At 42.2% G+C, this 24,462-nt stretch overlaps 2 protein-coding genes and 1 long non-coding RNA gene across 7 annotated transcripts in view; 2 read left to right on the top strand and 1 right to left on the bottom strand.

Annotated features, from left to right (window-relative positions):
- The first annotated feature begins 236 nt into the window (after positions 1–236).
- Positions 237–2,300, top strand: RPS23 (ribosomal protein S23). The gene is made up of 4 exons (XM_087761377.1): positions 237–371; positions 680–839; positions 1,562–1,682; positions 2,104–2,300. The coding sequence occupies exons 1-4, from the start codon at positions 368–370 to the stop codon at positions 2,248–2,250; spliced, it is 432 nt and encodes a 143-aa protein (XP_087617503.1). The 5' UTR covers positions 237–367; the 3' UTR covers positions 2,251–2,300.
- A 3,741-nt stretch (positions 2,301–6,041) lies between these two features.
- Positions 6,042–24,462, bottom strand: part of ATG10 (autophagy related 10) — a 92,122-nt gene continuing 73,701 nt past the window's right edge. For 4 of the 5 annotated variants that reach the window (XM_087761373.1, XM_087761375.1, XM_087761376.1 and 1 more), the window contains exons 6-8: positions 13,532–13,629; positions 13,120–13,239; positions 10,254–12,731 (exon numbers count right to left, since the gene is read on the bottom strand). In XM_087761373.1, the coding sequence (XP_087617499.1) occupies positions 12,719–12,731; positions 13,120–13,239; positions 13,532–13,629 (231 nt within the window). In that variant the 3' untranslated portion in view covers positions 10,254–12,718. Of the gene's footprint in view, positions 8,847–10,253; positions 12,732–13,119; positions 13,240–13,531; positions 13,630–24,462 lie in introns of those variants that run through there. The other variant, XR_015705593.1, reaches the window with a different exon arrangement.
- LOC148055302 (uncharacterized) lies at positions 19,823–23,493 on the top strand. Its single transcript, XR_015705595.1, has 3 exons — positions 19,823–20,179; positions 20,622–20,741; positions 23,068–23,493. It is a non-coding gene; the product is annotated as an uncharacterized LOC148055302 (long non-coding RNA).

The raw sequence follows: 24,462 nt of genomic DNA, 5'->3' as shown, positions 1-24,462 counted from the left end.
CGTCCTTCGCACCTTGCCCTCCCTTCTGTCTCCTCAGAGAAGCTGAAGCTTCCTTTCGCTGCCTCACCTCGTGGAGGCGGCGGCGCGCTGCACTCCGTGCCTGCCTGCCCGCTTCCCTCCTGCGGCCGGTTACTCCCGCAGACACTGAATTAAACGCGTTAAAGGCGAGGAGGCACCGCCGCCGCTGCCGGTACCCGCTGAGGGGACCGAACTCCCACCCTCCGCGCCGGGTCGCCCCTCTCGCTGCCGGGCGGGAGTTTCAGTCAGGCGCGGCGCGGGCAGCCCGCGGCGGGGCCTCGCGGCCTCAGCTAGGCGGCGCGGAGCGGGCGGGCCTCTCTCTTTCGCGTCCGGCAGCCGGGGTGGAAGGATGGGTGAGCGACGCGGCGGGAACCGGGCCGGGCCGGGGGGGTGGGTCCCTGGTGGGAGGCGGCGTGAGGCACCGCGGGGGCGTCCGGAGCGCTTTCCCCTCTCTGCCCCGCGGATCTGCCGCGGCTCTGCGCCCTCCTGGCGCCGCCGGGGTGGGCGGTAGCGGCGCCGCCGCCATTACGCTCCGCATCGCCGGGTGGCCGCGCGCCGCTGGGCCGCCGCCCGGGGTGGGGGGTGCGGCGGCGGGAGCGGCCCCCTCCGTCCTCCTCATCCCCCTCCGTCCTCTTCATCCCTCTCCTCCCCCGTTCCGCAGGGAAGTGCCGAGGGCTCCGCACCGCCCGGAAGCTCCGCAGCCACCGCCGCGACCAGAAGTGGCACGACAAGCAGTACAAGAAGGCCCACCTGGGGACGGCGCTGAAGGCCAACCCCTTCGGCGGCGCCTCCCACGCCAAGGGGATCGTCCTGGAGAAAGTGTGGGTAGAGCTCGGCCGAGTGCCGTCGCCGCGGGCTGCGGGGCGTGGGGCCGGTGCGCGGCGTGGGGCGGCTGGGCGCCCTGGAGCAGGCCGCGGAGGATGAGGCCTTGGAGAGGGGCCTCAGGGAAGAAGCACCGCTAAGCGGCTTTATTTCTTAAAGACGCGAGAGGTTTCGCTACCTGTAACATGCCATGTTTCTGTTAGTTTCTATACGCTAGATTGAAAACGTGGTTTATTTTCCCAAGTGGCTGTGTTGAAAGGTACTTTTTCTCATACACGTGTCACTTTAAAAATCATGCTTATTTAGAAGCAAAAGAATAAAAATATCACCTAACTCAGTTTAGGATTTAGGGGCGGATGGATTTTGTGTGTGTGCCTTGTGTCAAAGTTCCCATCTACTTGTGGCTTTTTTTTTTCTTTTCATAATTTATAAGCTTCATCGCGATACTGCCAGGGCTCCAAGGTGTTTCTTCCCCCCCTCCGATTTTTATTTACTGAATTAGTATGTGTCTGTAGGTGTTTAATATTCAGTTTTTACTAAGCTTAGGAACTGGGCTTTCACCTGTTGAGCAGCTCTAAATAGATAACTTCTTTTTTTTTGAAGTACAGATAGAACTTGCGCTTAGTACAAAGTAATAGAGTAATTTGTGGTGGTGTAATGAATATCTGCTAGTTCATCAAAGTGATTTTTGCTAATTTACTTTCATGTGCTTCCATTTCAGTGGAGTAGAAGCTAAACAGCCCAACTCTGCCATCAGGAAATGTGTTAGAGTCCAGCTGATTAAGAATGGCAAAAAAATAACAGCTTTTGTTCCCAACGATGGCTGCCTGAACTTCATTGAGGTAATTTTCAAGACGTGATCTGTAAAAAGTTGTATATCAAAGTAAAGAAACACATCATTGATGGATTTAGGGGATGGTTAGGCAAGGGTTCATGGCATTCTGCACCACGTGTGTCTTAAAGCTGTAGTGGCAGAGGCAGACGAAAAATGCGAGAGGTGTTTTTATACTTTCCCCTCCCTTTGCAAAGCCAGTTCTCCACTGTGCTGCTGCAAGCTAAATGACATCCCTGCTTATGTTTCCTTTCTCCAAAACACTGAAGGGGATAACAGTCCTTTATTAATGTATACCTGTAATAGCCTTCAGTATTTCTACCCTTCCTTTAAATTTGAGCCACAGCCTAGGCTTTCTGATGTTACCCATTTCAGAAGTGTGTACAGGTTTAATGTTTATAGCTTTGTAACTCTGTCATCTTTCATTGCAGGAAAACGATGAAGTTCTGGTTGCTGGTTTCGGTCGGAAGGGTCACGCTGTTGGTGACATTCCTGGAGTTCGCTTCAAGGTTGTCAAAGTAGCCAATGTTTCTCTGTTGGCCTTGTACAAGGGCAAGAAGGAGAGACCAAGATCATAAATTTAGATTAATTTGCCAAGAATGTCAATAAAACTTTTGATTGGAAAAACTCCCATGCTTGTTATTTAAGGCTTACAATTTTTTAATGTGTATCTGCAAGGGACGCACCTCAGAGATGTTGGGGTGTGCTCTCTTTGCAGTTGGCAGCTGGGTTTCCCTTCTGTAAGAAATGCTTTGCTGTTGAATGACAGAAGGGAGCCAGAGCATCTTTATAACCAGCGGGTGTGCTTGAAAAGCGCTGCATTTCCAAATTCACCTTTGTGTTGTGTGGAGCAGCACAGCTGTCTGCCGGGAAGGTCAGTGACTTCATAGAATTAAAGGGTGTTTTAGTGCTTTGTGGACCATCCCCGATTGCCAGTGCCTTCACAAAGGCTTCTTCAGCTTAGTAACTAGAGTAGCGACGGTCCTGTCAAGATGGACTGACAGATCTCTCTCAGGCCTTTGTCCCCTCGTAACCCTACTTCCTGAAAGCTGTTGTGAAGGGCCCCACAAAACAATTTGTGGACTGCTATGCTGCCAGTTGTGCAGAACTGTAAAGATCTGGAAGCTTGGGTCCAAGTACAGCACTAAGGCAGAGCTAACTGTGGCTCTGAGCTAAGGAAGTAGGCTGCGTTGCAGGAGAAGGGGAAGGTCTCCAGTGTGTGCTCTGTTGCCGACTGTAGCTTAGGAGGGCTGGAGAGGCATAAGGGTATGGAGGAGAGCGCAGCGTCAGCCTGGCACACGTGGTGCAGTACAGCTGTCACGTGCTCTGTGCACCAAAAGTGAAAGTGGGCTAACTATTGCTTTGGTGTCGCAGCCCTGACCCCAAGGGGCCTGCGTCATCACCAGTCTGCATCATCGGGGACAGCTTCTGCAGCGGAAAGGGCCTCGGCAAGTAATGTGTTTACTGCCACATCTTGCAGTAAAGTTGTGTTTCCTTTCCTCTGTCAGTAGAGGTCTGGAGTGGCTATTTCTTATTGGGTGTTAGTATAGCACTTTCACAGGTGGAATGTAACTGTTGGGACGAAAAGATCTGTCAGGCAGCAAGATCTTCTGTCTCTGTTAGAGCTACTGTGACCTTTTGCTAGTCGTCTTTTTTTTTTTTTTTTTTTTTAAGGCAATTCATGTTTTATAAAGTACCACTGTACTCTGAAGAAAGACCTGTTGCTTTTCAGGAACACAGGATAGCTGTACTTTTTCTTTGGACACTAAACAGTTCAACTATCGCATAACTATGTGAAGGTGGTTGGTTGGTGGTTTTGTTTCTGCCCCCTACCCCCCCCCCCCCAGCCTGAAGTTTCCTTGGGTTTTGCCTATCTGTTCAGTGGCTGAGTGTAGATACTGTTTGAGAGATGTCTGTATTAACAGTAATAAATACTACACAATCCAGAACTTAATTACAGACTCAATCTTTTTTAGAAGAAACAGACTGCTGTCTACTGTAGATAGAATTTTATCTTCAGTCATCATGTCAGTCATAAAACTCTTCCCATAGGAACTGAAATGAAATTTCTCACTGCTAGGTCTGGCCAAAAAAACCCCTAATGTTTCTCTGGGGCTATTCATCAGGAATCAGAACATCCACTCAAGCAAGCTGGGTGGAGAAATGGCATGAATTTTAATGCATATTTTGGAAAACAGCCTTCCTCAAATCGAAAATGGTATTTATTCATGGTATTTAAATGATGACAGCAGTTCTAGTTTCCAGTGTCAAGACTGGCAATGGCACCTGACACACAATTCATCAGGTCTAGGTCCTGAGGGGATTATTAAATCATTTTATCTAATCTCATCTCTGTCCTGCTCGGCCCATAGAACTTCACCCAGTTTCTTTCATCTTAAGTGCAAATTAAGTCTAACTAGTTGGACTTGGGCAAGCCTGCCTGATTTGAAGACACCCGTTTCTTTTAGTGCATTCCAGCTCTTTTAACTATGTTACTGGCTTGAAGGTGTCTTTGAGTAGGGTTCTTAGGCTTTCTTTGCTAGATTAAAAAAAACTTCTAAATAGTTGGATTTTTTTTTTTTTACTTTTCAAAGATGTCTGCACCATAATCAGGCTAATTGAAAAACTGAAGTATTTCCTCAGTTGGTATCTCCAATCATTTTTCTCTGTATTGTCCAGTTTTTCAACATCACTTTAAAATGTGGATGCCAGAACTAGTACAGAATTATAGAACAGACCATCAACCAAGAAGCCAACATGTCCCTCTGTATCAGACTTTAAATCATTGCCAGATCTTTTCTGTTGATACTTGCACTCGTATTTTATCTTGAATTTGGCCCCTTGAAAGTGCATTTTGCACAAAGCTTATAGCAGAGTGCTGGGTTCTTTGTTTCATGTTAGAGCTGTTTTATGCAATGAAACCTCAAAATACTTATTTGGCTGAAGTTAATAGTGTAAACAGTTCCTTCTTTATAATCAGAATTCATCTGTGTGTTCATCCAAAAGGTTCTGATTCAATTAGTATTCATTAACTTATACAAAAACGGAGTAAAATGTAAGAACAGATTGAGAATCTCTACTACTGGGTATTTTGTAGCTTAGTCGTCTGGCAATTTGTGAGATTTGGATTCAAATCCTTGTTCAGCTGCAGAAGCAATGTTGAACTTGGGTCTTCCTTATCCTTGTAAATGCAGTAGCCCCAGCCATAATGAAAACAGCTTTCGCTGCAGCCCCTTCCCAGCTTTATGGGGGAACTTTGGAAGAGCTGCTCTCTGTGATGCCAGAATTAAGACTCCCTCTGTGGGAACCTGACTTAAATATCCTTTAAGATTTTCAGAGTGAGGCCTTAAATCCTTGACTAATCTCGGAGACAGTGTAAATGCACAGCACCCATAGTGCACTTCAGTCAACGAGCATGCTGAAGCATAAGTGAAGAGGCTGGGTGGACCATGCCATCAGCTGTCCCCATGGCTCCCCAGGGTACCCAATGTCACCATTTTTTTTACTGCGCTTTCTGGTTTCCTAGCCCTCTTGATTTCTTGGATAGTCGATGGTTAAATGCTTGTAATTTTCTTCTTTCATGCAACCATATGCATGTTCTGAATGTGTTCTCTTTTCACCCAAAATGTTATGCGGATGGATTTTGAGGATCTTCTACATCTGCCCAGTATTTCTTACAGCTTCACTGAATCAAAGCTACTGTTTATGCAGAGTAACTTCAACCATGCTATTGTACGCCCAGAAATCCCAGATACGTCCTTACCACATCTGCTTTGGCTCTGTCTAATGCTTCTGTGAAACCTGGAATACATATGCAGTAATTGGAGGTAGCACATAGTAGAGATGCTTACATATTCTACTACAAAGGCTCTGAAGTCCAGACTTCATCTAGGGGCAGCACAGTGTGAGTAGACAGCCAGGTTTGAAAGCATTGGCTGCCATCAGGACGGCTATATTTACTAATAATATGCATCAAACCAACTGCAGGTACAGATGTGAGAGAAATCAGGTACACAATTACATGCAAAACAGCTAGAACATCCCCATTTTTTTTTCAGGTTGTCATGGTTTAACCCCAGTTGGCAACTAAGCACCACACAGCCGCTCGCTCACCCTCCTCCCCGCCATGGTGGGATGGGGGAGAGAATCGGAAAAAAAAAGTAAAACCCGTGGCTTGAGGTAAAGACAATTTAATAGGACAGCAAAGGAAGAGAAAATAATAATGACAGAAGAATATACAAAACAAGTGACGCACAATGCAATTGCTCACCACCTGCTGACCGATCCCCAGCCTGTCCCTGAGCAGCGATCGCTGCCCCCCGGCCAACCTCCCCCCCCCCCCCCCCCCCAGTTTATATGCCAAGCATGACATCATATGGTATGGCATATCCCTTCGGCCAGTCTGGGTCAGCTGGCCTGGCTGTGCCCTCTCCCGGAAGCTGAAAAGTCCTTGACCAGTATAAACGCTACTTAGCAACAACTAAAACACCAGTGTGTTACCAACATTATTCTCATCCTAAATCCAAAACACAGCACTATTCCAGGTACTGGGAAGAAAATTAACTCTATCCCAGCTGAAACCAGGACACGAGTGATCCTTGATTACAATAAGACTGGAAGCTACTGGATGAGCAAACCTGAACACGAACTATGACTCATAGCTTGCAGATCTGACAGCAGTTCCTGGTGGAAGAGACAGATCCCAGTCAGCTCATTTAATCTAAAAATCATGGTCTTATGTATGCAAATGTTATCCTACACAACTGCTGGTGCTAGGATTCCAGCTCAATTGCTACAGGAGATACATTACTTCAACTAAGAAAATCAGCAGCTTTGGTTTTGTAATTACATGAAACTGAGCTGGTTTGGTTTTGTTATTTTGATTTGTTTTTCTTGTGCAGCAAAAATTACCAGTAGGCCTGCCAGTGATACTCCTTTGAAAAAAAGGATTTTACTGCAGCCAGCGAAGAGGACTGCTGAAGTCCTCGTGGTTCAAATTCTTTTCAAATTCTAAAGTCAATCTGGCAGTAGAGGAGATGAAGATTTACCCGGAGGTAAATGGAGCTAGACCAGTTTCCAAAAGTAGGGCATTGTCATGAGGTAATCTTGCCACTAGATGTTGCTATCAGTACAAGGAAGGGAAAAGCTGAAACAAAAGGTGTAAACCAAAAAGTTGTTTATGTGGACTTTAACAAAAGAAATCTTCAAAATGTGAAATTTAGCTTTTAACTGATTCAATCAGTTCCTGTTAGGAAAATGGGACACCTACTGCCTTGTTGCCTTTGCATACCTAAATGGTGGCTAGATGCTACACAGAAGCACAATAGCTTGTGGAGTAAATTCACCTGAAATCTTGTTAGATCAAAAACATGGAAGAGAAGAACACAGGTGCTTATTATTCCATCGAGCATGTGTACATTTTACAGGTTTGACTGAATTAGGGGCTTGTTCTGTTTGTTTGTTTCTTTATTTTTTTAACTTCTTGCAATGTAGTAGAGGGTGAAGGGATACTAACAGTTACCAGGAGTAGGAGAACACACAGAACTGGGAGCAGAACAAGTAAAGCATGGCGTTATTAAAGCTAGTTGCATATTTTGAGTTGCCTTTTATTATTTGTTTTACAAGCACGTTTAGCACGTAACATCTAGTCAACACTTGGGCACCAGGATTCTTCTAGCAAATGTGTCCGTGGATTCTGTCAGAGCCCAGGAATAACTTGTGTGATCTGTACACTGCAGAAAGAAGTCAAAGGAAGACAAGCCAAGCCAAACCTCATCACCAGGTGATGAGGAGTTTTAAGACTAATGAAGAACCATTGAAACTACGTGTTATACAACCCAAATCCTCCGTAACAGAAGGGAATCCACGGAGATCAGAGAAGAGGTGAACTTGTGCAATAGATAGAGCAGTCCATGTTTCTAATTCATTTGCAAAGCATGTATAAATATTAAAAAGACTTGGCTGATCACATGAAGCTAACAATACTTGACTGCTGGACGCAGGAGAATGAACTTTACAAACCTCGGAGAAGCAATCAGTGCTTGGCAGAGTGAGGCCTGGCCGGAATCCACCAAAATTCAGTTCAGGATTTTGATTTGGATCAGGTGCAAAGGAAAGAAGGATTAGTTCATTTCCACAGTTTGCCAAATCTTTTTCCACCTATGCTCAGCCCATGTTCTCCACTGCTGTGGGGTCTACCTGCCTGGGGAAGTGGAGTGGCATCAACTGTGGTGCTTGCTCAGCAGAAACAAAAATCATTAAGATCGGCTTCTGCGTTTCAAGGTGGTGATGTATTCCGAAAGAGACATCGGAGATTGTTCCTGGCGATGCAGATGACTGCTGGTGAAAATCTCCTTACTGGGATCCTTCTCTATCTATAGCCTAATCCTGGGCAGCAACAAAGGTGGGGAAAGGAAGCACCTGAACAGTATCTCACTCCATCTGGCCTCTGCTGCTGAGGCTAATAGTGCACAGCTGCTGAACCCAGCAGTGCACAAAGCACACAACCTAATCTCTTTAGACAAGGCTACCTCTTCCAGTGTGCTGTACTAACAACATTACTGAAAAAAATGCTACAGGAAAACATGTTGTTTTCTAACAGGCTTGAGGAAAAAGGCGTTCAAGGCAAGGCTCTGTAAAACCGTTCTTTTTTCAAACACAGCAGTAAACTCTCTCGCCTTAAGTTGAAATTCATCTTCAGTAGGTGACAGTTACAACAAGCTCTCAAGTGGTGAAGTGAAAGCTTCCTTGTGGTGTAGCGTTTTTTAAGACTTTAATGAAATCTAGGACATAAAGATAACAGGTGTGACACCTTCCTAATTCTTCCCGAGCACTCAATACATGGTTACTCTCTTCGGTGCTACTCTCCTAGCATGCCTCTGTATCAGCCTGGCTTTTTAAATTTAGGAATTAAAGCTGCAGCTACTTGACATCACAGTTTTGCAGCTCTGAACTTCAGATACACATTTTTTTAAATCTAGATGGTAAGAACTTATTGCTAAGAAATTCTCTAAACTCTCTGAAACACTTTTAAAAGCCTACATGTTACTAAAAATATGCACAGATATTCATACATACACTGTTCTCCAGAAGAGAGTATTTTGGAGGAAATAGTTGTAACTTCACAGTTCAGAGGAAAGAGCAATCCTTTTTCCTTTGTGCTGGAACTGGAATGCTATGCAATATAAATAAAGATGTCCAAACAAACTCGTTAAACCATAGTCACAGCAAATGGAAAAAAAAAAAAAAAAAAAAAAATGAAAAAGTTTTGCTGAAATTCATGGAGTTGCAACAAGAATTGATATTGATTACTTCACTATATTCAGCACTAATTAACTAGCTCAACTTTTACTGCTGTGAAAACAAGCATGCAATTTGACCAAAGGACTGTTTCTTTTAGTAACCAAAACCAACCAACTACAAACCTTCTGGCAGACCAGATGGGGGTTAAATTCTAACCTGATCATGCTGACACAAAATGAGGGATTATGTAGGTAGCAATTGCATTCCAAAGAAAAGCTTATTTTTGGCTTAGTTGAACACATAAAACTCATTCTTCTTGCTGATTCTTGTAACCAAGGGCAGGTATGAGTCAGTTCTCTTAAAAAGAAGTCCCCAGAAGCAATGGCCCTCAATATGTCTTCCCAGATTAGCAAGGATGAACGACTGAGCAAATTTACAAAACTGTTTGAAACTGGAAATTTTCTTCTTGGTAAGTTGCAAGATTTCAGATAATGTATGTAGCCAAAACCCAAGTTCAGATCTAAGAATCTTCAATAAATTTGCTAAATAAAATTACAAAATAGTGCTGCAATTAACTTGATTTTGAAATAAAATAGGATTTTTGTACATAAAGATTCTGTATAAAATATCCTAGAAGTCATTAAGGCACAGATGTAAATGGGAAATTAGTGGCCTACCTCCCACTTAAGCCATTAGAAAGTAGATATCTAAACAGGATTATATCTCTCCTTGATTCCAAATATTTATGTTATCCTCTATTTGTTTCTCAGTCTAAGCTTAGTGTATCTGTACTAACCAAGCTGAATTTTTGTGTAGTGGTATTCTGGACAAATTTCAGTGAAACATTGACACTGATGATGACACTGCTCTGTTGCTTCATTGTTTATGGTGTTAAATGGTTAAGAATTGTAGCCGGGCAGGGAAATTGTCAGTTTGCTTACCCATTTCATGCTCCCCATTATTATCATTGTGTCTCAGTAACTGTGGGAACAGGGTCAAGGCACTGAAGAGGAATTTGGAGGGGCGTTATCAGCAGGAAGGAAGGAAGACAGAGACAGCTTCAGAAACTGGGAACAACTTGCATGCCCAGCCAAGTGAAGATATCTAAGAGGTAGAGTGACTGCTGGGAGAGGGTGTCTAGGAGTTAGAGTGTGACTGTCAGGACATTGACAAAGCAGTATCCCGCTGGGTGCAGCCATCCATTAGACAAGTGCCTAGGGTTGTCTCTGACAGAGGAAATTTTCGGTCCAGTCCAATGTGCAATGCCCTGTCCAAATAATACTCGATTTTGTTTACAAATGACAAATTAAGGTAGAAAGTAATGAGTGTTGAGAACTCCTCCATGTAAAATAAAAATATTTATTTCTTATTTACATACAAACTCCACTTTTCTTGTAATTCTTGAAAAAAAGAAGAGAAGATTAAGGTCCAATGGAAGGCTGATGGAGTGGAGAAAGTGACTAGAGTATATTCTCCCAGACTTATTTCACATTTGTTTTCTTTTGCCTGTAATTACGATCTGAAAGTTACACTGTTTGATGTACAGTGTCACATGGATGAGATGCTGACATTCTGAGTAAAGCAATGACACTTCACAGACTGGCAATAAGAAGTCTTGCCTACAGTGAAGAAGCCCAACTGGCCAAATCCAATTTTTTTTTCCAATTATTATGAATAATATTGTTGTACTGCAGTTTCTGCTTCTAAGACGGAAACAAGAAGAGCAGGTCTCCAAGAAATGCCTATGAAACTATGCTTATAAATTTTGCACAGCAGCATCTTAGCAGTTGAATCTTCTCAAGGTCTAACAACTAGTACTGAAAATAATACTCAAAGTTTTTCCAGGCTCTTTTCTTCTCCTTCAGCTGTAAGTTATTCCAAAGCCACTCTGTATTCATGATTGCATTTTATTATTTCTGTTGTTTAAAAGTGGAATTTCTTCTGTATATTCAACCCTCAGTGCAGTACCAGGTAACATCCGTGATGCTTTGGGAAAATGATCCTCAGATATGATGATGCAGCCTTCAGTGCTGATGGTTTATAGGGAACAACTCCATCAATCCTTTCCATTTCCCTCATCCTAAGGTCAGCAGGAGCTAATTCAGACCTTGGTTTAAAGAAAGCTACCTGAGGCCAGTTCTAAGTTATACTGGAAATAAAGGTCCCAAGGGCTAGCCAGCACAGTGTGAGTGTGCCAATATGCTGGATAGAAGCAGGAGAAGCTGACAGAGAGCTGCTTAGCACTGCAGGGCAGCTGAGGGGGGCTGATTGCTTTTACTCCTCTGTTCCAGTGTATAAAAAATGAAGACTACAGAGCAGCGATGAACATTTAACAGTTCTTAAAACCTCTGTTTATCTGTTTTTTTGGTTTTCCTTCTGTGTAAGTCTCCCTTAAATTTGAAATGGGGCTATGGATGCAGTTATCAAGCATATGTTACCAAAAGTGTTAAAAAAGACAATGTAGCTACTGTCATGGTACATGAACAGAAAGACGTATTTTATAAATCTTACATGGAAAATGTCTTTTCAGGTTGTTATAGCTTTCATTATTAATTCCAAATGGCTGGCAAAAGAATTCTGCACCAACTGAATTTTAAAGCCTGCACTGTATTTCAATCCACCAATAACATATGATGTAAGTTAAAAATACGCAACCAATCAAAATATCTGAAAACCCAGAATCTGAAACCTGATGCATTTCACATTTCCAGCTCTGATGTGGCATACGTTGGACTCTGGATGTAAGTGACATATTGCTGAACATATAAAGTAAAATCTGTAATTCCATCTCAGCTGCTCAGGACTTGTGGTCTGGCTTATACTGCAAATAAAATGCGATTGGGAAAGATTCCAAAATGACTTGTATGGAAGTTACTTCTAATCTGTTTTTCACTGATTGCACTACTATGTAATTCCTACTTGCCCAAAATTCAGCAGCTGTCAGGGGAGGCTTGCATAAAGACTGCAGGATACGGACCAAACCTGTGAACAACTACGAGTACAATGAGAAATACTAACTGACTACAACAGTAACTCCCACAGGGTATGGCAAAGCTTCCTTTGGAGGCAGTGAAGCACAGAAAAGCCAGATGTTCTCATACAATAGTATGAGGCACCTTGAACTCTAGAACTGTACATGCTTAGTCAGATGTAGACTGTAAGTACTATGTTTGTCTACAGTCCTGATTCTGTCTGTTCCCTGAAGCATGATATACACAAAATATTCTCAGCAAAGTATTATTCAATCCTCGGATTACAATATTCTTTGTGTGCTGTGGAACACGAGAATTGTCCATGCATCAGGCTGTGGTGGAGAAGGTGGTCCCTAGGCAAAGTAGTCTCAGCCCATACACTGATTGCCACAAGCTTAAACCACATCCTACAAGTATTTTGCTGTGTATGCCCTCAGAGACGGTGCAGATTTTCTAGAGACATGATTTTTAGTAGATAAGTTTAGTAGATCCAGACCCAGTGTCTCAACTCTGTTATCAAGGAACCGTAGGCTTGTGCATTTGTGTGCAGTGTTACTAAGGCCATAACCACAGTAAAACAGAGTCAGGAAGTGAGTGGGTCAATGCAATCGCAAGGGAGTTCAGGTCTTGGTAGTGCTTGAGAGCTGTTGTCACAACTGGAGCCAACTCTTAGGTCTTCCACTGTAACAGGGCAAGTTCTTGCCAGAGAAAGAGCCAAGAACAGTCATCCTTCCACATTGCATTGCTTACCAGCTGGGAAGGATTCCTTTGTTTGATTTCATCCCTAGGAAAGTCTGCAGTAGCTTTATTACAGCTAACCATCATCTGTCCTTCAGCTCAGAGGTCTGAAGTGGAGACATCAAACAGAAAAAAGAGAAGACATGAAATTAAAATCATTGTCGCAGAGCTATGCTAGATCACACCACCAACCATGTGCTGGAGGGACCACCATAAAATGCTTTTACATATCTGAGAAAGACCCCATGACATCAGGGACCTTCTGACAGTCAGGAAGGGTGTCAGCAATGTGCCAAGCCCATCTCTCTCAGCACGAATTTTCATTGCAAAGTAAGGCAATAAGGCATCCATGTAAGCAAAATATCGAAAGGTGAGTTCTAAATGAACTGAACCAAAAGCTCCAAAGGAGAAGATAATGTTTTTGCCAGTTATCCATCTGATCTTTTTAATTTCATAGGAGGATGGGAGAGAAAAGGTGATTTCATTTTCTCTTACCTTTCAACTGAATCAGCATTTGTGTTTTGCTCATGTGCTAGTTTTGCATAACTCAGGGGCAGATTTAGACCCACAACTGGGCCTACAGTACTGAGCCACAATATAATGTAATTTGTTTGTCTAGGGAAGAAAAAAAAACAACAAAAAAGGACCATAAACATATTATCCCAGCCTTTTCTGAATTGCACACACACACTTAACAGGCATAAAATAACTTCAGATGGGGCTATTCTTTCACTTTACCTACATCAAACATATTTTAACTTTCAGCCCTTAGGTGTCAATCCAGGATCTTATTCTATTATCTTATTCTATTTGGAGCAAGGAAGTTGTTTTGACCATTTCCACTTCCCGGCTGATTTACTTTATCTGCATTGTGTAAAGCCTTGCAAGGCACAGCACTGTTTCTCACCTGTTCTGTTTCCGTGAACTGGTCAGTATAGAAGACATGAATTCATTAGTCCGGCAGGGGTGCAGAACAAAATATGGCTGCCCAAGTAATGGGTGCTCCTAAGAGGGAATATCAGTTGTTTTATTATGCAAGAAGAAAACAGAAAAGACACCATTTGCATTTCGAAAAGACAAAGCAGGGGCCAATTAATCCTTCATGCAACTTTTCTCATTTCAGAATCTAACCCACATTGCTCTTCTACTGATAGTCATTGACAAATTAATATCTGAGACCATATCCTCCTATCTTAAAAGGGAAATAAGAGCACCAACCAGGCTATGCCACAGTTTCAGTTCAAATGTACCGGTTTTCAAAAGTAACTCATGTTACTGCATCAGCATTACCTGAACGCAAGTAGGCAAAGCTCCTGTTTAAACAAATGTCTGATCAAATGCAATACATACAACAAATCCCCTCCATGGAAAAATTCTTTAAGAACCTTGACACCCTATCCTTGTATCTTCTCAAACTGGTGCTGGGAAGTAAACACAGTTTAATTTGGAGCCTGTGAGGGGGAGCAAGAAGGAAGAAGGAAGAGCTGTCAAGGTGGCTTTAACTTCCACTAGGTGGCATATCCTCATTTTAGGTTATCCTACAGAAAAACGTCCTAAAACAGTTGTTCTTCCAAAAAGCCCAGTCAAAACTGTCCTGAGGAAAAAAACAAAAATCATTTAGTGACAGTTAAGTTTGCAGTCAGACACACTCCCTACAACATGATAAGACTCTGTCTGTTCCTCTACACCTTCACACTGCACACAGTGCTGCCAAAAACTCAATCCAATGCTCCATAAAGCTTTCACTTGCATCTCCAGCCAGCACTCGAACAGAATACATGTTCTGACTCAATCAAGCTTGCACTCAATGCAAAGCCACAACAGTGATCTCATCAGCTCTTACATGGGTGATACCACGAGATCAGCATATCTGACTGTCTCAAGCACCATGCCCTAGGGCAGTAATTTTCCTTTAATGCTGCTGAGGTGTGCTGCTTTTGGCTGGGATACAGTTAATTTTTTCCATAGTAGCTTGTATGGGGCTATGTTTTGGATTTGTGCTGAAATCAGTGTTGATAATACAGGGACGTTTTCGTTACTGCTGAGCAGTGCTAACTCAGAGTCAAGTTTGCATGTCCAAAGAAGAGCAACAAAGATGGTGAAGGGTCTATAGCACAAGTCTTATGAGGAGCGGCTGAGGGAGCTGGGGTTGTTTAGTCTGGAGAAGAGGAGGCTGAGGGGAGACCTTATTGCTCTCTACAACTACCTGAAAGGAGGTTGTAGCGAGGTGGGGGTCGGTCTCTTCTCCCTAGTAACGAGTGATAGGACGAGAGGAAACGGCCTGAAGCTGCGCCAGGGGAAGTTTAGGTTGGATATTAGGAAAAACTTCTTCACCGAAAGGGTAGTCAGGCATTGGAACAGGCTGCCCAGGGAAGTGGTTGAGTCCCCATCCCTGGAGGTATTTAAAAGATGTGTAGACGTGGTGCTTAGGGCCATGGTTTAGCGGTCTTGGCAGTGCTAGGTTAACGGTTGGACTCGATGATCTGAAAGGTTGCTTCCAACCTAAACAATACTATGATTGTATGATTGTGTAATTCTAAGGCCTTTTCTGCTTCTCACACCACCCCACCAGAAAGTAGGCTGGGGGTGCACAAGAAGTTGGGAGGGGACACAGCTGGGACAGCTGACCCAGACTGGCCAAAGGGCTATTCCATACCATATGACACCGTGCTCAGTATATAAGCTGGGGGAAGAAGAAGGAAGGGGGGGACATTCAGAGTGATGGTGTTTATCTTCCCAAGTAACCGTTATGCGTGATGGAGCCCTGCTTTCCTGGGGATGGCTGAACACCTGCCTGCCGATGAGAAGTAGTGAATGAATTCCTTGCTTTGCTTTGCTTGCATGCACAGCTTTTGCTTTACCTATTAAACTGTCTTTATCTCAACCCACGAGTTTTCTCAATTTTACTCTTCCGATTCTCTCCCCTGTCCCACCAGGGTTGGGGGGGTGACTGAGCAGCTGTATGGTGCTTAGTTGCCGACTGGGGTTAAACCATGACATGAGGTCACTGCTATTACTTCTACACCAAAATAAACAAATCTTACCTGTGGTGGTGCATTCCCCCCTCCCTTTCTTCTTGAGCAGCTGGCAGAGCACGGACAGTGAAGCTGCTTTACAATCCCAGTAACTCCCATCAAAACTTGGCCTTTCTGTAATGAGTTTGGCAGTTAAGCATCCCTTGACCATACCAAAACTCTTATTTTGGCTGAGGTGGGAGCAGCCCTGTCTGTCCCAGGGAGGCAGCCCTGACAACCTTGGAACATATTTTTCATCTGTACTAGTCGCCTCCTGGCAGCCTTAGGGCCTATCTTATCTAGGCTGTAACTCGGGAGGATCTGTACCAGCACCACTGGAATTTTTGAGAACTTTAGTAATTTTTGACACAGGCTGTGAAAGCAGAATGGAAATTCACTGATGCCTAAAGTCAATCATCTCGTAACTCTATAAACAGCGGTACCAAGTGAGACCCTTTGAGCTCTCCCGGACCGCAGCGGGCTGCACCAAAATCTCCCTCTGAGTGGGACACCTCTCAGAGCTGCAAACTCTTAAGTTTGCATGAGCTGATCTCTGGCGCTCCTCGCTCCCCAAGGTTTGACTTTCACCCAATCTCCGGCGCTCATTGCTCCTTGAGGTTTGACTTTGCCCATTGAGACAGTCATTTACAGTGAGTATTTCACTAAACCCTGTGGGGAATTTTTATTGGTGCCTTTAACTGCACATATTTCAACAGGTACCTTTAACTGTGCATATAATGAGTATTTAGGCCGTGTGTGTGTGTGTGTGTGTGTGAATTGATTCAAATATTATAGTAAACCTAATTTAATCACCTCGTAGATGCTAGCTTAATTAATGATCAGTTATTGTTAAATTTTTGTGATTCTCTCCTTGCTGCAAACAAACCTTAAACTCTGCTAAATGTATAATCCTTAGACATAAACCGTTGACCAAGTCTGAGACTAGGATTGGATCCAGCCACACCAAGGCTTCTCTCTGAGAAGGAGTTTAGAAAGCAAGGGGGTCCATTCCAAACCTCATGACTCAACAGGAGGGCTCCCCTTTTCCTCCTTGTATTTTCTTCAGGCTCAGTCTCCTCTTTCTTTCTCTTTATATATTCATTTAATAAGTAATAGAGTGAACCTTGCCATCGAACTCTGTTAAATCATACTTTTACAAATTTCTATTAAAATCACTACTTGCAAATATCTTTGACAGTGATTTTTAAGTGGCCTCACCACTCATCCATGACACTACCTCATCCCCACATGCAATAAGGGATGTAACAGCACAGCAGGGAATGGCTAGAAAGGGATTCCAGACAAGAAAGAAGTCAAATATGAAACGCCATGATAGCCTGTTTACAGCCGAGAACAGACTGTGCTTAAATGTTGCTAAGCCCAGGACCCTGCCAGAGCTGAGAAGCACACAACACAAGGCAGCGGGGTGGAGAGAAGCAGGCATGGACCATGACAGAGCAAACAGCAGGATCACCACCTCTGCACGGCATTCCTCATTCAGCCATGTGAGCCTGGTCCACTGTGCCATGCTACTCACCAGAGCCACAGCAGAGACTGACTATGAGGATTAACATGATGGGTGTTTTATCCTGGGCAAAGACCCTTTTACTTAAATGTTCTTCTTGTGGTGGCTCTGGTTCTTGATGGCAAAGAAGAAGAAATACTAAATTTATGCTCCAACACAGATTTCCCTTGTCCAGGCTGATAAAATTGTAGCCAGACTCCCCTATTCTATGATGTCACACAAAACAGCTGTGTCCAAAGTGGGAATTTTTCAATAAGCTGCTGTGTGTATCTTTCTTAACCTAAACAAAAGGCATAAAACTGCAAGAATGCCATGCTGTTTATTCAAAACCTGAAAGATGGGAATATGTCACACACTGACAGGAAAAACACAAAAGCACAAGAGATTAAAAGAAATCCTGAGCCAAGACCCATTAAGCAGGAGCCTCTAAAAAGGGAAAAGGCTGAAGCAGGGAAGAGCTGTTGAGCATCAGGGAAAACACTCTGAGAGCATCAGATCTGATTCAGTCAAATCCTAGATTCCAAATCCTGTACATAATGGCATCCCCATGAGGCTTTAATGTGTACTCAAGGTTAAATCACTGACACAGCAGCTCTAAGGAGGAAGTACCAGACAGCTGCCAATAAAAATGCAAGAGTTATCAAAGCCCTGAATGATTTCCGAATAGGTAATGGGCTACAGAGCCTTTTCATTGCCAGGTCACCAGTTCAGATTTGGCCCAAGCTGGCGGTAGCTAGAACTCATTACTGTACAACGGCTGTATATGCAATTGTCAGGTTTCGCACAGTCAAAGTACCATTAATTAGTGCCCTTGCTGGTAGTCACTGCAGATGAGTCCAGAACTGAAGATGGTGGTTTATCTTGTCACCGTAGGGCGCAGTCCCTGTAGGTGAGCTCTGAAGTTAAAAAACAAAAAGCTGGAAACTCGCACTTCTGCTGCTCATGGCATGCCCTAAGACAGGGCTGTGTGTCTGCAGTACGATGAATCCCAAGTCCTTCTCAAACACTACCAAAAGTGTAAGAATGAAGGAAATTTTGTGCTGCATCAGCTTCATGAGCATATTTACTACCTGCTGCAGTCATCTGGTGGAATGATTACATACCATGTGCAGTGAAAATGTATCCTGAGCAAACTATTAGGGCAGCAATACTAGCCTTCAGCTAGCCTGATCCATCAGCCAGTTACATGAAAAATACAAAGTCCTACTGGGACTTCATGCAAAAAACCCTGCCACTTTAAAGAGTATAAAAGACTCTTCCCACTTTTAGTTTACAATTAATCTTTTTCCAATTGGTCATGTAGCAATGCATTTTAGAGAGTAATGCGTGAGAGTTTCAAGTCAATTCTCACAATGACTCACTGGCATTGTACAGCAAGAACCCATCTGCGGGTTGCCCACAACTCTTCTGGACAGTAATACACTGACACACAGCTTATGTGAAATCAACAGCATTATTTTCTTGTATCTATCTATGATCTTTTATCTATCTACTTATGAGGCTGATTGATAACACTGTTCAGCACCATATGCTGGAGTCCATCATACATCTGCATATCCCTCTGAGTCTGACCCAATTTTCATGGGAAATAAATTTTTTACAGGTCGCAACTAGCTCCAGTGAATTTGAAAGTTCAAAATGTTGCTTCATTTATTTTCTTTAGAAAGACCTCTTTACTAGGTGACTTCAAGAAAGATTTGTAAGGATGTTCTGTACCCATTTCTGTAGCTGTTACCTCAACTCCTCCCATACAAAACCACGCAAGAGATGATGGATGAAAGATGTGAAAAGTTTCATTGGGTAGTTTGAAAATGAATGTAGTTTTGTTTAGGAATGCTACACAAGATTGAATGTGACTGAGCACTGGCAGCACAACAGCTTACTATTCGTTAGCTGCGCAACTATAACCATCCGTGCACAGGTGCTGAGCTGCCTCGATTGTGAGGTTAAACTGGTGAGCTTAAATGTCTTTCACTGAGGTTCATGTTAGATAGTATGCCTGAGCCCTCAGCAACAACAACAAAAAATGAATGCTACAGGCTCCAGGAGGGCTAAAAAAAAATTTCAGTTGAGCAGCAGCTTTTTCTATGTGGTGCTAGAAGGCCTCTTCCCCTAAAGTCCATTAGGGATGTGAAGCCTTGATCAACCATCCTTCACGTGTCCTGTCATCGTTTACTAATGAAACTGGACTGTCCCTCACAGGGTCATGAAAAGTTAAGATGTAAAAAAATAACTTCATCCCCTCTCCTGTGCAGTGCCTATAGCACAGTGAAATGTTAAGACATGAATCTGAAAGATTGGGTAGTTCCTAAGTACAAGTATAATTAAGTCTAAAACTTCCATCAGATTGGATTATGTCATTTTATCAAGCAGTGTGTATTGGAAATACTATCCATGTCAGATTTAAATTAAAAATAAACATTACTTCAGGTAACGGGTAATTGCCCGTAGGTATCTGTACTGTGCTCTGCTCTTCTCTTCCCCAGCCAGCAGGTATTTTGTTGTCAGTACATCTCTTGTAACAGCACCATTTATTTTCTCTGTCATAACTGGAGCTCTTCCAGTAGTAATGGCTTCTATTTTCTCCAGTGCTACATTAAACTGCCTTTGAGCATCCATCATAACATTTATGGTCTCTCCATTTATGATAGTGCAAGGGATTTGTGCCTGAAACTGCCTCCTCCCCGATCCAGTCTGCATGATGTTTCTTTGCAAAAACAAATTCATGGAGGGGTGTCAAAACTTTCATGCAGGATACCACAAAACACCACAGCCAGGACCAATTCTTTTCAGACATTTTCCCAGCAGTGTTCACAGTCCCAGTCATCAGGTCAGAAAAAGAAGGCAAGATTAATAAAACATGTCCTCCATAACCTCTTCCATTTAGGGAAATGGAAATAGTGATGCAATCAATAAAGAAGTTGCATGCTCTTCCCTTTTCACCAATTTTTGACCACACTTACTGAAACAGATGCCTGTTTTTAAGTAAAAGTCCTTCACACAAGATTATGACACTGTAAGTATTTTATGTTCTTGAATTCACAGTCTTCTTTTTCATTCCTTGTGTTTATATACATCAATAGTAACTTACTTGTTAATAAAATCTAACTCTACTCATTCAGAAAGAAAGTAATAAAATTTTACTCTTCAGATTGACTGTGTGTCCTGCAACCAGAACAGTAACTGTGCACATGTGGAACTTAAACCATGTTGAACTTGAGGTTAAAGGGATTGCTTTACGCTTAAATTACACATGTGCTCAGGTTCAGGTGTAAAAAGTGAGTAATGTTTTTATGAATAAGGACTAGGGAGACTTCAAGCCAGAGCACTGAAGCCAGATGAGTATATGCACGTTGTCTTTACACAGACCAGTAACGGTGCTTGCAAAGGCAACAGGACAGCAACAGGTGTCTCAAGAAAAATGTTCCAAACTTCTCTCTCTCCCCTTCTCCTCACAGATTTTCCTCTAATAATGGAATTACTACAGCAGAAACTCCATTACTATGGAATCACTATGTTGCAGATGCAACGTTGAGGAACTGTAATTACACAGGGAATTTTGATCATCATGATAGAAGGTATAGATCATAGTAATAAAGCTGTTGTTAGGATATTAACTGTATGGGGCTTTTCCATCCTACTGACATAGGTTGCAACATTTCTATTAATGCAGCCATTTCATAAAAACAATATTTTGGTAATAGGATTGGTATTGGTTATAGAGAAATTATAATTTTAAAAAATTTCAGAGAGGGCAAAATGGCTGTTGAAAGACATGTGTTGCTGTAATAGCCATCAACTCCAAAAAAGCCTAAAAAGAAGTCATCAACTCTAAAAAAGCCATTTATGCTAGTGGGCACGGGATACAGTTTAGTACCTGGAACAGGTGACATATTTATAGTCGCTTTGATTTCAATTTACAAGCAGAAGCCAAGTCATCCTACTGATATAACTGAGGAAAGTTTCTGTAACTTTGCCATAAAACCCAAAGAAGCACTCCCACTGCTAAGCCCATTGAAGATGAAACAACCTACTTCTGCCTGTAACGGGTGCTGAAGAATGACTATGAAAGTGCAACTACCGCTGTTCTCCTGCATTTTCTTAGACAATCAAAATAAATCCACAATGGTACTGAGCAAAGGAAAACTTGAAGGGACCCTGATGAGACAAAAAGAAGTTCAAACTAGGCCAAAAAAGCAAATTTCTGTCATTACTGAACCTCTTTTTAGAGGAGAAGGCTGCAGAGGGATTTTGATTTATGCTCAAGTTCTTTGCAGACGAGCAGTTGCAATTGCCCTTATGATTTAATCTATCTGTTCGCTGTGTGTTTCAAAAGACATACCAACTAACTTTAGTGAAAAGTTTTTATTAATACTTTTACTACTACTAACCCCACACAGCCAACTAAGCTGGATCCTATCCTTCTTTCATCAAATATGAAGTCCAAGCTGAAGAGGCAATTAATCAAACAGATAAGTTTTTCTGAGGAAAACAGAGTTGTTTTGACAGATCCTACAACACAAACATATGAGCACACTTAATGCAGCTAGAATTTCTGTAAGGTGAACCACACCTACCACTTTGTACCTGCTGTTTGAAACCCATCATGGCCACCAAGGGGGAAATGCAGGTTCTGAAGAAACAAACACTTAATGGCACAAACTGCTCTTTTTGTAAAGGACGTCTTAAAACCCTGCTAATGTCATTAAGCCTGGCTGATCACAGCCTGAATGCTGCCTCTTGACTACAGCTTGCAATAAAACCATCTTTTGCTTTGGACACAGCTCTGACCACCATGCTCCACACACACATTGCTTCTATATTGCTAACTCATTGCTACTTATGTTGACAGCTGCGGCTTCTGCTGAATGTGACAGCTGAATATGTCTACAATTCGACGCCACAGAAACATCAATCTTGCTTTTCCATTTTCAAAGCTATCAGAACTATCAGGGTGCATCCAAAACAGGAACAATACCTCTATTCACAATATTTGAAGACAACTTTACTGCTCCTGTACAGTGCACAGTGCAAGTTAGAAAGTCACAGACAAAGCCAGTTTGCCAGAAGTAATGTGTTTTCAAGGGTGGCAGATGGAAATGGGTTTAAATCAGAAGTTTTACTTTAGTTCACTTTACATCTTTAGGCCCTTCCTATTTTAGGTGTATTCAAAAGACAAATATATTCTCCATATAGTGATTTCTATAACTAGGACAACGATAACAACAGAGAAGACTGCCATAAGATCTGATGTGCATGTGCTTTTTGTGCAGAGCTAACTTATTATTGTAATACTTGATACTAGAGAATACAAAAATATAGTAACTAGATGACCAAGACCTATTTCATATTTCATCCCCAAAATCAGTTTATCTGCCTGATTCTAGAATATTTACAGTTTTGAGGGAGTGGTGATCCTTTTTTACAATTTATAATTCTATTATTTTTTTAAAAGTTATTGAATAGCTAACAAAATATCCTTGAAAAGCATACGTAAGAGGTAATGCGGGACAAGCACAACATTAATCAATCACTGCTGATATGTATATATTTATGTATTTATGTACTTATGTATTTATGTAGAGAGAATAAGGTTTGAATTATTAATTTTAAGAATAAGGGGAATCAAAGCACTAGGTGACGCTCAGACGAAACTATGTTTTTAAAGCTTAAACTTCTCACAGGCATGTAACTTGCATTTAGGATTCTTTAAGAAAACTTTACAGTTAAAATTGGCAGGACCATAGTTATATTGTCAAGAAATGGCATTTCAGCCATTTTCCTAAGAAAATAAACAGATGATTCTTCTTCCATGCTTGCCAAAATAAGATTAATTCAGTTGTCATCATTTTAGTTATGTAGCATATACTCTTAATTAATTACTATTTAAAATCTGTTCTTAAGTTAAGAGATTCATCTAAGGTGCAAAACTGAAAGATACAACAAGCTGTGGAAGTATGGAAAAGATATTGGAGACAGATTTCCTACCCTGATTGAAAAATGGTAAGTTAAGAAAAAAATCCATACTGGCATTTCACAAATGCCCTGAAAGGGTTCATTTTATAATCCCAGGAACTCCTGGATAAAAAGATATTGGGAAGAGAGATTTCATAAGACTTTTGAGTCTAAAATACTGTGACCAGCAAATGGGATGGCATATATTCCTACCTTCTCTTTACAGTTTATCAAGAAGGTAATATTACTGATAGCTGTAACAGTCAGAAAACAGACAATTACCACAAGGTAATGAATGAAAAGCAAATTTCTGCTGCTGCAGAGCAGCAGAACACTAATTTAACTATATCAAATATAAGGAGGCAATGACGTGTCCATCGAAGTGTGACTCAACTCTTATTTTGAGTTCAGGCCAAGGGAAGACTTTCTTTGTTCCTCATCACTCCCTACAGTGGCAGATGTCGGTGCTCCCCTCCTCCAGTCAAAGCATCTTATATTACCTATCATTTGAAATAACATTTGTTGGACCAAGTACTCTGAATCACTATTGAAACTGAATATCCAATGTTCTTGCACAGCCACGAGAAGACTGTCAACAGTCATGGTAATTCTCCTAATGGCACACTCAATATAATGCTACAAACTTTGTACTACCTAAAAGACAGTTCTGTCACAAGTTTGCCCAAGGTACTTATGGATCTCTGTATGCAGCACGGTAGAGTCAGAGGTTTGAACAGGGATTAGCAAGCACCAGAACAGCGAATGCTGGCACTAGAAAGGTGGGCAACAGAAAACACCAAAAGGACACTGAAACTGTGCCCTGCAAAGCTATAGTGCCCACCACAGGACTGCAGCTAAATGCTTTCATGAAACTGGTATTCAGAGTTTAGAAAAGACTTTGATCACATCAGTGTCTTGGCCAATATAGGACTGAAACGCCAAGCTCTCTTCTGAGAGCACAAAAGAACTACAGCTTATGGAAGCTTGAACCCATAATTTCTATAGAAGCTACAGCTCCCACTCTGCAGGGGTTTTTGGGTCGTCTCTCTCCTTATCCTTGAATCAGGCTGCTATGCAGTCAGAATACAATATACAAAAAGAGAAGCCAAAAAGGGACTGGGGTTGACTTTCAACTTCAAGGGCTGTCAGCTGGTTTTGTGAGCCTTGGAGATTGTATACAGCTTCATATACAAATCTGACTATATGGAGTAAATTCATCTCCTTGGATGAGTTCACGTTCTTTTTTGAACCTCAGACTGCCTTTAAAAATGTAAGGTCCCTGACTGCATTGGACCAATGGTCCATCTAGCAATGCATTCTGTCTCCAACAGCGGCAGTTGCAAC

Source organism: Nipponia nippon, unplaced genomic scaffold, assembly GCF_047370975.1.
Source record: "Nipponia nippon isolate SJK-2023a ecotype South Korea unplaced genomic scaffold, ASM4737097v1 scaffold_24, whole genome shotgun sequence".
Lineage (NCBI taxonomy): Eukaryota > Metazoa > Chordata > Aves > Pelecaniformes > Threskiornithidae > Nipponia > Nipponia nippon.
Note: the sequence above shows the minus strand (reverse complement) of the source record. Positions and strands in the feature narration are given on the sequence as shown.

Bases quoted from the DNA above. Each gene is read 5' to 3' on its own strand.
- RPS23 (XM_087761377.1), top strand. The intron at 840-1,561 runs GTGGGTAGAGCT...CTTCCATTTCAG, and splicing joins GGGATCGTCCTGGAGAAAGT to TGGAGTAGAAGCTAAACAGC. The intron at 1,683-2,103 runs GTAATTTTCAAG...CTTTCATTGCAG, and splicing joins GCTGCCTGAACTTCATTGAG to GAAAACGATGAAGTTCTGGT.